The sequence below is a fragment of the Volvox carteri genome (genome assembly GCF_000143455.1).
Source record: "Volvox carteri f. nagariensis unplaced genomic scaffold VOLCAscaffold_20, whole genome shotgun sequence".
NCBI lineage: Eukaryota > Viridiplantae > Chlorophyta > Chlorophyceae > Chlamydomonadales > Volvocaceae > Volvox > Volvox carteri.
Genome location: NW_003307563.1, coordinates 1,245,622 through 1,261,611, shown reverse-complemented (window position 1 = coordinate 1,261,611; position 15,990 = coordinate 1,245,622). Strand labels below are relative to the sequence as shown.

The following is a 15,990-nucleotide window of genomic DNA, read 5'->3' as shown; positions in this document are numbered from 1 at the left end:
AGCTGCGCCTGGCTAAAAAACGCAGTAGACCTGGCGCTCTTACACAGCGCACCGTTTATCCAGCAGCTGCAGGTGCCTGCATCTAACAGGGTACTCCCGACACCATCCTAACACTTTGTACTGAGGTAATTTTTACTAGTATTTCAGAAACTGACTACAGAATTCATATTGGATTGAGGAGGAAAAGTTGCTTGAAATGTTGCTTGGTAGATAACTTGGGGTGTTGGAAGAGTTGCGCGTGCGCATGGTGACTTGAAAGCTCAGACTCAGACAAGCGTCTGGCTTGCAGCATGTATGCCAGTATACTTCTGGATGTATCGTGACGCGCTGCACGGTTGGGTTTGTGAAGGGCGCTGTCCGGCGCACGCATGGCATACTTGATACACTAACAACGGTAATCCATGATAACCGCAACACCATAAAAATCTCCAAGATCCCATGTTCTGTCTTTCCTTACTTTTGTCGGACATCACTAACACCGTCCTTACTCCATGATGCCACCAGCGCGAAGCGAAAGGGGGCGGATTAGCGAAAACGGGTTTCCCAACTATACCAATATACCAAATACTAAATACCAAATACCAACGTGGGTTATTTAAAGCGATTTACGGCATGTTCTGTGCAAGACGTAGCATACAGCACGGGTGCCTACCTGCTTGTGAAGGCAAATTTTCACTTGTGTGACGAACGTTCTGAGTGGGCTTTAAATATCGTTTATGTTATGCTAAGATTAGCGCTTTTGGGCTTAGGTTAACGCTTTTTGTCGGCGTAGCTTTTTATGCTTATTTTTCTGGTTGAGATTTGGATGATATTTGTATCCTTCTCTGCCAGGTTAAAGCGGTTTATGAGCCTCCGGATTCGTCTGAGCCGTACGAATTCGCTGAAAGCTTGTAAGTCATCATCGAGAAGGCGGGCGAGTTAATAAAGGTACTACAATCAATCTCACCATAAATCATACGAATTCATATAGATCGAGGATCTACCCTACATTGCACCGCAAACGCGCGTCAAACCGCCGATAAGCGTTGCGAACCTTCCAGTCATGCACCGCACATAAGGCTGCGCATGTAAGATTATCTCGAAAATGGTAGCCTGCGCAGAATTACGTCAGGGCAGTTCCTTCTTTTCCCTTAACACGGCCATGCTTCGGAACCTCTTCCTCACCTATTTGGTCACGTCAACAGGCAAGCTCGTGCGTATAACCAATGTTAATATCAGGGCCATGTCTACCCACGAACAGTCTTGCAATGGAATATTTTGCTTGCGCGACGCCCACATACCTTGGCCGATGAAGATCATCGCACTACGCCTTGCATAAGCTGTAATGTGTTTCCCTGGATTGAACCAATAAAACTTTTTGCAGCGGCAATAGCACTCACCGCGCCGCTGGCCGTTGGCGGGTCCACGCCTCTCTCCGTATCTAGCAAGCCCTCGCCAGGTATCGCGTTGCTTCCGGTTTGGGGAGCAGAAAGGGTATTAATAACGTTTGTAAATGGTTGAATCTCTCGGGTACATGCGCCAAGGTCCTAGGCCAGTTACTGCACCTGTTTGCAAAGTGGGTAGTTGAAGAGCTCAGGAAGAGGAAAAGGAAGGAGGAGAAGTGAAACGGAGAATTGTTGCCCACATACATGACGGGATGAACAGGCAGCTGGGATGGGGCTGGGATGGCTTCCTTGCCTGTCTTGGCAATACGTGCACCCTTCCCAGAGCCCAGAAGGCACTGTGCACGGAAGCAGGGGCGCCATGCCCAGCGTGAATGTGGCAGGTGCCACTTCTCAGCGGCATGCCGCCGTGTGTGCTTTCAACTGTCGGTGGCCGCTGTGGCCGTCGCCCGCCCACCTAGACGGGCAATTTCCACCATGTGCCCGTGCATATACAAATGCACGTCCTGCTGGGCTCTGCGCACCGCACTTGTGGCTGAGGGAGCACGCATTGGATAAATTTATCAGCTGTAATTTATCGCGATGTCAGTGTTTACGCATCAACGACCTGACAGCCTTGCCTTCTCGCGCTCACCCGACTGCCCTTTCCATCTTAACAACAACGAACAACTGCCAACGAACACTTTTATGGCGGCTATTTGTTCCGTTGACTGGGGCGAATTTATTGCACCGCCAGCCTTTCGCCAGCCGCCCAGTCCACGTCCTCCAGCTTCCCCTCCCCGGCGTCAACCTCCTCCACGTCCAAGATCTCCCCGACCTCCACCCATTTCTCCACCTTCTCTCCCTCCATCCCCGCCTCCTCCACCGCCACCACCCCCTCCTGGCCTGCCGCCCCTGCCTCCCCCTCCTCCTCCTCCACCGCCTCCTCCACCGCCTCCGTTGCCATCCTCTCCTCCTCCAAGCCATGGAACAGGTATGACAGAAAGCATAGCGCTTTCATTACAAGCGCTGCCAATAACTTTGCCTTCCTTAACAGATCACCGTGTGTCCCCCGGTTGGCTGACTGACATTACGTAGGTGATTATGATGGCGGTGGCGGTCCCCCGGATGACAGCTTCTGGACTATCCCACCCAGTGACGTACAGCTGGCGCCGCACAGCCCCTTCATGCCCTTCCCGCCCTTGGAGCCTCCCTCACCGCCTCCGCCCTCACCGCCGCCAAGACCTGGTAAGGCCTTGTGGTTCGATTCCTGGAACGTGGGTGATCGCCGTACGGGGTAATCACAGCCTGACTTTGAATGTTTGCGGTTTGTTCAGACAGTAGTCCGATCCGCACCTTACAGTCATTGTTTGTGTGTATATGTGTGTGTGTATGATGTGTGAAACAGGGGGGTGTATCTTCGCCCGTGGCAGCTACCCTGCGAAACCCTGCCTTCCCCGGTATTTCGGGGCACCCTCATCCAGTCACCCTAGTCAACTTCTCAGTGGATCGCTCAGGTTCCGCACCCACCACCAGCATCCAATGGAATCTGCCGGGTCGACAGGGTGTGTATGTATGTCTTTCCGGAACTCATAAAGGGCGGACATGGCATCCTCTGGGTTGCCTAGCCCTGGGTTGCGGGACTCCTCTTTACATCACTCCAGCATGAGACCTTCCCCGAGTCTTCCTTCGTGGTAGCTTTCCTAAAGCTTCCCGCCACGCGTTCTGCATGCATGCATGCATGTGGGCGAAACATTGGCATGCATTTGGCCGCGGTCAGCTAGGGCCCTCTCGTTGTGAACCAAATCATCACGCACGCATGTCTGGCAACTGGCTGAAATCGATGCGGCAAAGTTGCCTCTAATTCATCCCCCAGGTGTAATTTCCCAGCCTCCCTGGCCCCCAGCCCTTCCTCAAACCCTTGCAGTCAGCCTCACCCCCTGCCTGATGGCTGCTTCCCTTTCCCTACCACTTCCATTGCAACCGCCCACAGCACCTACAGACTCCCTGATTGTGGTGGCGGGTTGGAACCACACATGCGTGGCGCTGTACGGCAAAGTCAAGTGTTTCGGGTGAGTTAGGGCCGCCGCATGGAAGGGCCGCCGCATGCAGCGATGATAAGCGTTTGACGTGCGGGCACTGCAACAACACGTACGCCTCGTCTGCACGCGTATCAGTATTACGACATGCCAAGGATGCACATCGTACGATTATCCTGGTCAGCCGCATGCTATCTCGGATGGATTGCCAATGCACACAAAACACCCACCCTGTTTTCGACCCAGCATGAACAACAACGGCCAGCTGGGTCTCGGTGACAACATCAACTGGGGCACGGATCCCGCTCAGATGGGCGCCGCCCTGCCCTTCGTGGACCTGGGTCCGGGACTGGCGGCGGTGGCGCTGGCGGCGGGGGATGCACACACATGCGCCGTGCTGCAGCCGGGAGGAAGAGTCAAGTGCTGGGGGTGAGTGAAGGGGGCGGGTAGCAGAGATGCTTCACAATCCGGCCTTTCCTGCTGAACTTGCACTTACCAGGGCTTAAAGCAAAAGCTCGCCCCCTCACGTAACCGACCCATTTGCCAAATATGGTCACAAAACTAAAACGACAATCTTAGGGCGTTCACGCCTTCTGACGTAAGTGAGCATTTTAGGATGAGTACGACGAAATACGACGAATTAGGAGCATAGCTTCATTTGGATCCGTATTTATTGTCAAACCACGCCTCATCTACAGCGCATATGAATCATTGCACCGAAAACACAGTGCAGTTGTGGTCTCATCCGTTTCCTTAGATCTAAGCTCTTACAGAAAGGAAGTGCAGCTTGGATGGGCCAGATTTTCAGCCCCCGGGGTCTGAGTCCTGCCCCGGCTGGTTAGTGGCCGTGCATCGCTGTCAAATGCAGCGTCCGAAGTGTGCGGCTGATAGCATGTAATCAGTCGCACCGGGTGCTTGATTGAACACCATCCAACCATATACAGGCTTTCCACTGGAAGGTTTCGGGAGACTGGCAACACGGATAGGGACCGCAGGCGTATGCAGGCGTATGCACACCTGGTCTGGTCTGGGTTGACACTACTGCGATTCGCGGTTTAAGGTCCTGGGTTCGATTCCTGGGGAGACCCCCGAATTAGTCGGGAGCGCGAGATTATGGCTAGCTGCTGAGATGTGGAGTTGAGGTCGCAGATGATGGACCAGATTCGCACGCTGGATTGGTGGCGATTGCCGAACCCTCCGTCTCTTCGATTGTTCGGGTGAATGGATGAGGAGGGGTCCTAGACGGCTGGACCCGCTGCCTTGGACTTACAGTTCGTATGGCGAAGTATAGTGTGGTAGTGGTGGATGGTGCTATAAGATGATAAATCGTAGAACTGACAATGTGATAAAAGCGGCCCAGAAGCCTCCCACTCTGTAACATTACAAACACCTGCGAGGATGAATAAAATACTGGTGACCTATTGCGATGGCCAAAACATTCATCCGCACACTCATGTTACCAGTAATCCAGTGCTCCAAGGTCACGAGGTAAACACACGCCCATCTGCTGGCACTTCATTTCATTTCCCCCTTACAGGAGCAACACCGCCGGACAGCTGGGTTTGGGTGACAACCGCACGCGAGGCCTGCAGCCCACTGACATGGGTGCCGCACTTCCCTTTGTGGACCTGGGCCCGGGGCTGTACGCCACCGCCATCGTGGCCGGCTCGCGTCACACGTGCGTGCTGCTGCAACCGGGAGGCCGAGTCAAGTGCTGGGGGTGAGTATCAAGTCAGAACAAGGCGCATGCGAAGTTCGCTGCCTTACCTTAATGTTTGAAGGGTTTTTTTTCGTAATGAAGACTTCTCATTAAAACTTAGTGATGTAAGTGGTAGCATAATGTGGGTCCTACCTCATACGTACCAAGCTTCGATCCCGTATACGGTCTAAGGTGGTGGTTGGCGTGGCGGGCATGCTAAGGTGGACTGGAAGAGGACTTGAAGAGGCTGAGGCTGGGATGCGCTGGGGTCGGCACGGCGAAGGCAAGAGCGAACTCTTCGTGTTAGGGTAGGGCCGGATGCGGGTGCACTACCCCCAAGTGACAGAACTAGCTAGGCCTGCAGGCTAACTGCTTCCTAGCGTAGCTGTGCAAATCCCTAAGTGATCAGCACTGTCGCTTGCTGCTACAGTTAAAGCCACGTTAGAATCCGTGCATCGTACGACACACTACGAATTCACAGCACAGAATTCACCCTTCATTTTGGAGCTAGCTGTCTTCATACATAATGCATACTTACGGCAGGTGGGTGGCAGAAGTTAAGGCCTGACTTCTGCTCCCGGAGGTTCCGGATTCAAATCCACCTGCCGACCCCTCGGTGTGTGAGGGGTGTTGAATTGGGAGGTGGCCCCCCATCTTGTGGATCATCTAAGACGTGATTATAGCAATTTCCGAGCTGACCACGAGTTAAGTTGTGGCGCCGTTGATCCGCTAGATTTGGTTGGATGCTGGTGGTGAGTTGCTGAACCCAACGAATACATTCTGAAGTCGGGTGGGTGAATGGATTAGGGTGCCCCTCTCGCAAGGGAGAGCAGGGAACTGCCTCCAAGGGAAAGGGGGCCGCTGGTGAAGCTATACCACCCTGTAACAACATACATACTTGCGGTACGGACCCGCAAAGGTTTACGGTTTTTCAATCCGCTTGACACATGTAACTTGTAACGCACGTACACTTGCAAATGACGCGCAGGTCTAATCGTAACGGTCGCCTGGGTCTTGGCGACACGCAGCCCCGAGGCCTGCAGCCCACTGACATGGGCGCCGCACTGCCCTTCGTAGACCTGGGCCCGGGGCTGAATGCCACGGCCTTGGCGGCCGGGTCGGCCCACACTTGCGCCCTGCTGCAGCCGGGTTCGCTGATAAAGTGCTGGGGGTGAGTGACTCACACCCACTATAACGGCAGGTTCTGGTGCGAATGCCCTTGCGCATTTGTACAAGCTGGACACGTGGTCCCGCGAAATCCATCTACAAGTGATACGCCGCTCACCACGCCTTCGGGAAAATGCTTTATATAACTCTAGGCGCCCAAAGACACTGGACCGCTGTTTTCTTTGTTATCAAGAGCTGGCTGGGAACCGTATTCTTGGCTTTCTGCATAGCTTGTTGCTAGCAGGGAAGGCCATCAAACTCCACACATCCTGCCCTCCAGTGCATGCACCGAGCACCCAAACGCATCCATGCCCCGTGCCCCATTACTTACTAATTCTCATTACTTAACTCGTTTCCCTGTCCAAAGCTACAACCGGCACGGTCAGCTGGGCTTGGGTGACCGTATCCCTCGGGGCATGGTGGCCGGCCAGATGGGCGCACGGCTGCGGCCCGTGGACTTCGGGCCTGTGGTCCGGACTCCGGTAGCTATCACCGCAGGCGCCGGGCACACGTGTGCGGTCCTGCAGCCCGGAGGCGGCGTTCGTTGCTGGGGGTGAGAACTGATTCGATGGGGCCCCCTAGCAAAATCCAACGTAATGCGCATTGCCACATGCACAGTGGTTTGCTGCCACCGATGACAGCTTTTCGGATCAGCTGTAACAAGATTAATATGTGCCTTGGTATGTAGGTCTGTTTGTAATAATGCTTGTGCGTGCGGTTTCCCCCCCCCCGTGTGGGTCCAATGGATGCGGTCAGGATGCGACAAAACGGCCTGAGCGACTGAGCGCTTGCTTGCAGCATTGCAATAAGCCAGATCTTGGGCACCTGCTTAGCGACGGCAGCTGCGGGGTGTACGTAGGGAAACCATGCTTTCCGTCTAGTGGACACCGATGACTTGGATGGCTTGCAAGTGGAGTCGCAGATTCACTCCTATGCCCATCCCCGTTTCTGTGCCGCAGTCGCAATAGCGCGGGTCAGCTCAGCCTGGGTGATACTGAGGACCGTGGCGACCAGCCCGGGGAGACGTCCGCCTATTTCCAGGACGCCCGACTGGGGCTGAACGAGTCGGCTGCGGCTGCGGCGGCGGGTGCCTTCTTCACTTGTGCACTATTGGTGCCCGGAAGCTACGTAAAGTGCTGGGGGTGAGTGACAGGATGATAGGGGGTGGGCTACGGGCAGGCAGCTTGCCGGGGGCACAGGGACGAACAGAAGGCAGAAACGAACAGCAGGAAAACCGTATAAGGGCCTGGAGTGTCTTGGACACCTAGGGAGGTACAGATGTCGGGGTTACGCTGTCAGGCTCACGACTAACTCAGAGCACGGTTGGTTTGTTTTTCGGTTCTTGGGGCGAGATACCATAACCCCTTGCCTTTCTTTCGCTATGCGGGTGGACGGAAGCCCAGCCACCTCTAATTTTCTTCTTTGCTAGAGGCGCACGTGGGTCCGTGCCTATCATCAGCACATGCTCCCCATTATTCCGTCCCATCTCAACAAACGTCCCATTCTCCATACCACCGTTGTGCTACATCCGTGGAAGGAGCAATGCCCATGGCGCTCTGGGCCAGGGCAGGGGGGGCGGCTGGGGCTGGTCATCTTTCGGTGATGACAATTATGAGCCGGGCAACCAGATACGCCCGGTGGATCTGGGGTACGGTCTGAGAGTGGAGAGCATTGCGGCTGGTGGCCTGCACGTGTGTGCTATTTTGAAGCGGAGCCGCTCATCGTCGCAAAGGCTGATCAAGTGCTGGGGGTGAGTGATACTTGGTGAGACGGGTTATGTTGGGATTCGTGGTGTTGGTTTAATAATTGTGCATCGGTATGAAGTTGATTCAGGGAATGGTACGTACATCGCACCGAACTATGCAGGCATGGCGCGGTGGCTGATACGCTGCGTTCTCTGTAATCGGAGGGATTTGTTGGAGGCGATAGTGTGTGTGTGTGTGTGTATGTATGTGTCTGTCTGTGAGGCATGCATGTGTGTGCGTTCTGTGATGTGGAACTTCCACACTTCCAACAACGTTGTGGAAGACGGCTTGGTTGTATCTGTGGCAGCACATCGTGCAGCTAGGTGTGCTGCCGCACATGAAGAATCAGATGCGCTGCATGACTTGTCAGCATGCGCCATGTGATGAATGCTGTGCCAGCCCCTCCGCCTTCTTGATCCATACGCATCTTCACCCCTTAAACTTTCGCTGCCCGTTACTCCTTATGGAAGGTGCTTGCTTAACACCTTCGATAGTCGGGAGCCCATATGAAGCAAAGTAATAATGTCTAGAAGGATCCTTTGCATATTGAACCCGATGCTGCTCGCACCTCTTCATTCATCTATTTATTATATCTATTCACACCCCGTCGCTACTGCTTACTGCTTGCTCTATACCGTTAGCCGCAACACCATGGGTCAGCTGGGGCTGGGGGATGCCGCGGACCGGGGCACGGAGGCTGTATCCATGGGGACGGCGCTTCCTGCCGTGAACCTTGGCCCGCCGTTTGGTAAGCAGCAGCCTAGCCGTACGTATACACACTGCACGGCCATGCTTACATATGCTCCGTAAAAGTAGTATGAGCCGCACGACCGCCTTGCGCACGAAACCGTACCAATTGCATGCATTACCTGTGCCGTGTGCCGTGTGCCGTGTGCCGTGTGCCGTGTGCCGTGTGCCGTGTGCCGTGTGCCGTGTGCCGTGTGCCGTGTGCCGTGTGCCGTGTGCCGTGTGCCGTGTGCCGTGTGCCGTGTGCCGTGTGCCGTGTGCCGTGTGCCGTGTGCCGTGTGCCGTGTGCCGTGTGCCGTGTGCCGTGTGCCGTGTGCCGTGTGCCGTGTGCCGTGTGCCGTGTGCCGTGTGCCGTGTGCCGTGTGCCGTGTGCCGTGTGCCGTGTGCCGTGTGCCGTGTGCCGTGTGCCGTGTGCCGTGTGCCGTGTGCCGTGTGCCGTGTGCCGTGTGCCGTGTGCCGTGTGTGTTGCGCAACTCGTGTGTGTTGCGAGTGGCTGGCCCAACCTAATACGACACGAAGCCATCCTTCCTGGATGCATTAATGGATGAATTTCTGAGTATGAGTATTGGTGTGAAGTTATTAACATGCGAGCACGATGTGGTACAGCGGGGTTGCGATGTACAGCCGGGCAGGGGCCATGGAAGGAAAGCCGGTGACCAACACCGATGGTCGCCGCCACATCGACATATACCTAATGCTTGGGTTATTGCTTCTGCTTGGTGCTTGTTCATAATCTGCTGCTAATCTAACCGCCATCCACGAATGCCATCACTGCAGTCACCCCCTCGCCGCCCACACAATCAGCACCTCATCCGGCGATATCGACAGGTGGGATGGGGCCATGAATGAGTTTGTGTATGGACATCATTGATGCATCTGCATTTCACGTTGCGCCTTACATTGGGCCCTGTGGAAATCACAGACGATGGGCTCGGCCGCCTCCTTTGGGTTGCACTCTACCTACCTACCTACCTACCTACCTACCTACCTACCTACCTACCTACCTACCTACCTACCTACCTACCTACCTACCTACCTACCTACCTACCTACCTACCTACCTACCTACCTACCTACCTACCTACCTACCTACCTACCTACCTACCTACCTACCTACCTACCTACCTACCTACCTACCTACCTACCTACCTACCTACCTACCTACCTACCTACTACCTACCTACCTACCTACCTACCTACCTACCTACCTACCTACCTACCTACCTACCTACCTACTGTTGTATCACGACTTTTATAGAAAAGAACCGATCGGTGGATGCAGATCCCGTGATATGCCCTCCAGGATACTACACCGACCTGCCCCTGCAAGTGATCGGGTGGTTGCTCCATGTGTAAATCTTGGTCCGCACGCGGCAGCTACTGTAGAAGAATATATACAGATGACTTCCTTGTCGATCCACCTGTTCATGCAATGAGTCGCATTTGTTTAGTAATCTGTAGTACATCGATGTACTTAGCTTGGTGATCAGGGCCGTCAACGGCGGCTGCAGTGTGTTCGCTGCCTAAGCATGTATGGCTGGACCTGTCATTAGTTCCGACTCGTTACCTTTTCCCCGACGCCCTTTCAATTCCGCGGCTTTTACCTATGCTCCATTCATACATGTACCCAATAATAATGTGGTTAGCAGGTGCCACCGAGGCGGTGGGGGATTTCCTCTTGGCCGTCAACGGTGGCGTAGGCTGCATGGCTCGGACCTCGAGGGTCGTGCTGCAGTGCTGGGGGTGAGCAAGCGTTCATGCCCGCAAGAGTACATGAAATAGTGCATGTATGCATTCATGCCTTTGGGGGATTCCTGGCCAAGCGGTCATGGGCCTACAGGCGTGCGTGGAAGCATTTTTGGGGGTCAGTCGCATGGCCATACACGCATAGAGCAAAGGAATTCCGAAGCGGAGTCCTGTAGCGAGGGGCTGTCACCGCCACCTGCGTAATCGACCCCAAGGCTGCCTTGCTCATACGCTCCATGCGTTATCTGCATCTTTGGCCAAGCAACCCACCAGGGGCATGCGTACACACACACGTTGTATGCGCAGGTCGGATTCATCTCTTCCTTTCTCATTTCCTCTGTTTCTGACAACAACAACAACACCTGCATCCCTTCCTTCAGTCGTGACATCAATCCCATTAGGTCTGGAAGCTTGTACATGGTGGACGTTGGTAGCGGCTTCACAGTCCAGGCAATTACCATGGGATGGACCCACACCTGTGTATTGTTGAAGCCGGGCGGTGTGGTCAAATGCTGGGGGTGAGTAATACGGCTGTACTTGTTGGGCAGCACCAACCTGCAGCACGCAGTAGTCCCTTACAGTCTGTCCAAAGCGCCCCGGGCCCTGACCCGCCGGCCCAGGCCGCCTGCATCATGGGCGTCATTTTGTTTCATTGCTTGACAGCAGTTCAGTAATGCCATGCTGACGAGGTCCCTCCAGCCCCTACTCGGCGGCAGCTCGCAGGACCGTAGCATGATGCATTCATCGATACTGCCCTCTTACCTTACAAGCTTGTAACCGTAAGGTGTAACCTTAAGGTGCTGTATCCGTATGCTTCATCTAATCATAATGCTTATCATAAAAGGTTGTGCCCATAGACAGCTTGCGTGCTTGGTGTGTATGTATGCGTTGATTCCTTTAAGGCTATGCACACACATCCACACATACTCTCATCACACACTCTCACAGTCTCCCTCACACACGCACACACATGATGATGGCGCGAACGAGGCAAGCAAAAGGAAGCAAAGCAAGAGTCCTAAGAGTGCATGGAAAGAGTGCATGGATAGGAGAGCGCCGTGATCTTCTTATGCATATGCGTGTCGTGTATCATTGGTCAGCTCGCGAGGTTGCACTACTGTCTTAAGGAGTGCACGCTTCGTTCGCTGACGCCATGGGCTTCATTCCGCAGCACCGACGTAGCTATATGTTGATGAGCCAAGAAGCTCCCAGTGCCATGCCTGCATGAGGGTGGGAGTCCTCTTCATGTCCAAAAGAGGATGCGTTAAGGCAGCAGGCCTTCCACACTCCCATCCCTGGTGGTGTTTACTGGAAGCTGATCAGCACATGAAGAGCACCCTCATGTGACACCCGGCTGCCTGGGATGTGTACGGTGGTTGCATTATACAGTAATCGCCCTGCATATCTTCTCCCTAATCATACTGCCTTGCGAGGATGGTATATGCGTGCGCTGCCATTCTGGCCTCCCCAACTGTTTGTTGCCTGCTTACAGTGGCAACTGGTACGGCCAGCTGGGCCTGGGACATGGCACCGACACCGCAAGCAGCGGCTCCCAGGGCTCCAACCAAACAATGCCCGCCGCCGCACTGGCCTCTCCCGGGAGCCTTGTGGTGGCCACTGCCCTGGAAGCTGGGCAGTACCACACATGCGCCATCCTGGGTCCGGAGGGACGAGTCAAATGCTGGGGGTGAGTTGCAGTTGAGGCGCGTAGTGAGGTAGAAGCACCCGAGACGAGATAGAAGCACCCGAATATCAAATTGGGTTGGGGTCACGCACCACTGGGGCCGACACGTGGTGTAAGTAGATTTCTTTGTAAGGAAATTTGTATGTGTAGCTTTCAAGATAGCTGGATTTCAGCAGGAGGGCGGGACTGGCGTACTTCATGGTCATATGGGGTGGCAGATCTATAAGTCGGTGAGGGATTATTGCTGCGTGGTGGGCTGGTAGAGGGTGGTATGGGTGCGCGTGATAATGATGGTGACGGGGGCAGCATCAGAGGGTGGGGTGGGAGGGTAGCTGTGGTGCAGTCTGCCGTACGCACGTGTTTTGTCGATGGTACCTACAGTCGTATGACGCGACACACGGTTAATTGTTGTGTGCCCCATGGCAGTTGTGTCCACGAGGTGTCACATCTTGCTCACTACATTTCTATTTTCATATTTCATATTTACAGTATGAACAACCTCGGCCAGCTGGGTCTCGGTGACAACGTCAACCGGGGCACGGATCCCGCTCAGATGGGCGCCGCCCTGCCCTTCGTGGACCTGGGTCCGGGACTGGCGGCGGTGGCGCTGGCGGCGGGGGATGCACACACATGCGCCGTGCTGCAGCCGGGAGGAAGAGTCAAGTGCTGGGGGTGAGTGAAGGGGGAGTGAAGTGGACAAGGTGTCCCATATAAGTTAAGACACATTATAGTTCCCAATAGCATGTAGCTTAGCACACATCTTAAAAAACGCCCACAACAGGTAGGTGGTTATCACATGCTTTCAGGCGCATCGTCATTGCCCTCGCAACTACCACCTTCCCTCGGGGAAGGCGGTGTAATCGGGGAAGGTGGTAGTTGTGGAATCGTTGCGGCCGCCCAGTGTGACGTCCAGCACACCATGTGACACCCCCTGCTTCGGTAAGCTGTCTTGCAACCAAGATGCGCACCTAACCTACCGATCCTTTCGCACCCGTATGGCGACAATCTCCATCTTACAGGAGCAACACTGCCGGGCAGCTGGGGTTGGGTGACAACCGCACCCGAGGACTGCAGCCCACTGACATGGGGGCCGCACTGCCCTTCGTGGACCTGGGCCCGGGGCTGTACGCCACCGCCATCGCGGCTGGCCTGGACTACACGTGCGCACTGCTGCAGCCCGGAGGCCGAGTCAAGTGCTGGGGGTAAGTCACACCTGGTGTACGGGGGAAAAATTGCAGTTCGGTGTTATGAAGCTGACCTGCTGGTTTGTAGGAAAGCAGCGGCTTAGCGAGCTGTCCGGCTGATGGCGCTAGGTAAAGTGCGTCCAGCAAAGATTGCACAAGGCAACTGGTTTGCTGACTTGCTCGCTTGCCGTTGAACCAGCTGCTAGATAATCTGCTCTAATAAAGTTTCGCGTTACACTTTCTGCTAACACCATGCATGCCGGCTAGCTCTGGATCCGAGTCACAGCCTGCCGCTTGTCCGATGTATATGTGTCCCTAACCCCCCAGGGCCAATGGAGGAGGACAGCTGGGTCTGGGTGACAACCGCACCCGAGGACTGCAGCCCACTGACATGGGGGCCGCACTTCCCTTTGTGGACCTGGGCCCGGGGCTCAACGCCACCGCCATCGCGGCTGGTTTGCATCACACGTGCGCACTGCTGCAGCCCGGATCGTTCCTCAAGTGCTGGGGGTGAGTGAGTAAAGAACTTGCGTCCCCTAGATGAGTAACCTGCCCGGTTCCGTCCGTCCGTCCGGCCAACTTAAACTCCGAGTAAAGGCCGCCCATGGCTTTCTTACCTTCAATGTTCTTGTATGTCCTCCCTGGTATGATCGTATACAATATAATATATATTATATTATGATCGTATATCGTATATATATTATGTAACATTTATATATACACATATTATTCAACATTATATGTGTATATAGATAATGTATCAATGCCACCCAAATATCGCCGACATGTAAGCACAAATTGACGTTTGTCCCATGCCACACATTGTTGCGCTACCGTTGCGTTTGCTCTCCTCTCTATCCTTCTCATTCTCCATGTCCGGTTGTTAACTGCTCACCTCGGATGCGATTTACCCTCCGGTGCAGTGTGGACTATGACGACCAGCTGGGCCGCGGAGTGCGACGAGTGGTCAACGGGCCGGCTGTTCAGAGGACAGATTCCATCGGTGATGAGCCGGGGGAGATGGGCGCCTCATTGCAGCCTGTAGTGCTCAGTCCTGACGTGACGAGGGTCAAGGCAGTGGCTGTTAGCCCCGCCCTTACATGTGCTGTGGTGGACACCCTCACGCAGGCCGAGCAAGTCAAATGCTGGGGGTAAGAATGTGCGTGTGTCCGAATGCAGCCACTGCTGCGCTTCCCACCTGGATTGCATACATGCATACATACGTACATACATACGGTAAAATACTTCATGCAAACTTTTGGCATATCTGCCAAAAGGAGGACTGCCTACAGCGTTACGACAGCACCGCCAGGCTTCCTATACATGTGTAAGCTGAACAACCTTCTAAGCAGAACCGCATATATGCTATGCGGCCGACAGGAGATATGTCTCGGATATTCCGCCGGACGCCATTCGTGGCAACCCTGACAAGCAGCTGGTGTACAAGCCGGGCTTGGGCGCCATAGGCGACGTCTCAGAGGACATCAAGCGCAGCCCTCTGCTAGGTGGGTGCATGTATGTAAGGTCAAAGGCAGTCAGGAAAATTTGTCCTCTTGCTGAAGAATTGGATATGTGGCCTCCTGTCTCGCCATCCTGTTAGCTATTATGTGTGTTGTTACAGGGTGGTTAACTTCGCCAGCGGCCCCTTTCCCGGGGCAGTCCCTGCTCTCCCCTGCTAGAGGGGCACCCTAATCCGTCACCCCATCCGACTTCAGAATGTATTCGTTGGGTTCGACAACTCACCACCACCATCGGCAGATTCGGCACAATGTTTTGCCTCATTGCGATGTTGCCTGAAAATTTTGAACAGAAGGGATCACTGCTCATGCTGGTGCAGCAAGACATGTAAGGAGATGGCCTGGTCACAATCCAGCAGTCATATATCGACAATCTCAAGCTATGACAACTTGTTACATGTGTCTGTAATAAAAAAGGGACTTTGCGATGGTGTGGGGAGCTCTTTGAGTGGTGGGACTGTGGAAATCCAGTTTGTTTCGCCCGTAACAAGTTTGTTACGGGCGAAACAACGTCCCTCTGAAACGTTTGGATATGCCTATGCAACACATTTCCTCAATTTCATGAACTGCAAGTATTCTAATCCAACATCACCCCAATCTCAGTGTAAACTAGTCTCCAAATGTGCCTGCACAAGACTGTCACCCCTGTCACCCGGCATTCACATTGCCTTAACCTCCTCAAGCTTGTCGGGTTGTGACACGTGGGCATGAACCTTGTGACAATGGGCATTGTCACAAAGAAACTGGTTGCAATCAGAAATGCATTTTTGCTCATGCCAGGTTACCGACATCGGTTACCGATTACTGGGGACGGTTAACGGATAACGGTTCGCCCGGTAATCCTACCGACCGGTTACCCATCTCGTTAACTGGACCCGTTAGGTCGGAACCGGGCCGGAACCGGCCTGGAGTATGCCATTGGGATCCAACCAAATCTAGCGGATCAACGGCGCATCAATTTAGTTCCTGGTTGGCTCGCAAGTTGATCTTATCACGTCCTACATCGTCCATACAATAGGGGGCCACCTCCCATTTCAACACTCCACAAACACCCGAGAAGCCGGCAGGCGGATTGAAAAGTCAGGCCTTAACCTCTGCCAGC

General features: G+C 54.3%; 3 protein-coding genes across 3 annotated transcripts; 2 read left to right on the top strand and 1 right to left on the bottom strand.

Annotated features, from left to right (window-relative positions):
- Positions 1-266: 266 nt before the first annotated feature.
- VOLCADRAFT_91299 (uncharacterized protein) lies at positions 267-1,933 on the bottom strand (the record flags this gene model as incomplete). The annotated part of the gene is made up of 5 exons (XM_002950725.1): positions 267-327; positions 947-984; positions 1,380-1,449; positions 1,545-1,720; positions 1,907-1,933. 5 exons carry the CDS (start codon positions 1,931-1,933, stop codon positions 267-269), a joined length of 372 nt encoding a protein of 123 aa, XP_002950771.1.
- A 1,157-nt stretch (positions 1,934-3,090) lies between these two features.
- VOLCADRAFT_91298 (uncharacterized protein) lies at positions 3,091-8,020 on the top strand (the record flags this gene model as incomplete). The annotated part of the gene is made up of 8 exons (XM_002950823.1): positions 3,091-3,136; positions 3,355-3,433; positions 3,647-3,829; positions 4,938-5,120; positions 6,088-6,270; positions 6,634-6,819; positions 7,226-7,408; positions 7,726-8,020. 8 exons carry the CDS (start codon positions 3,091-3,093, stop codon positions 8,018-8,020), a joined length of 1,338 nt encoding a protein of 445 aa, XP_002950869.1.
- A 2,373-nt stretch (positions 8,021-10,393) lies between these two features.
- On the top strand, positions 10,394-15,220 carry VOLCADRAFT_91297 (uncharacterized protein; the record flags this gene model as incomplete). The annotated part of the gene is made up of 9 exons (XM_002950822.1): positions 10,394-10,500; positions 10,884-11,021; positions 11,996-12,190; positions 12,614-12,859; positions 13,207-13,389; positions 13,699-13,881; positions 14,295-14,522; positions 14,752-14,876; positions 15,087-15,220. The coding sequence occupies 9 exons, from the start codon at positions 10,394-10,396 to the stop codon at positions 15,218-15,220; spliced, it is 1,539 nt and encodes a 512-aa protein (XP_002950868.1).
- Between the last annotated feature and the right edge of the window lie 770 nt (positions 15,221-15,990).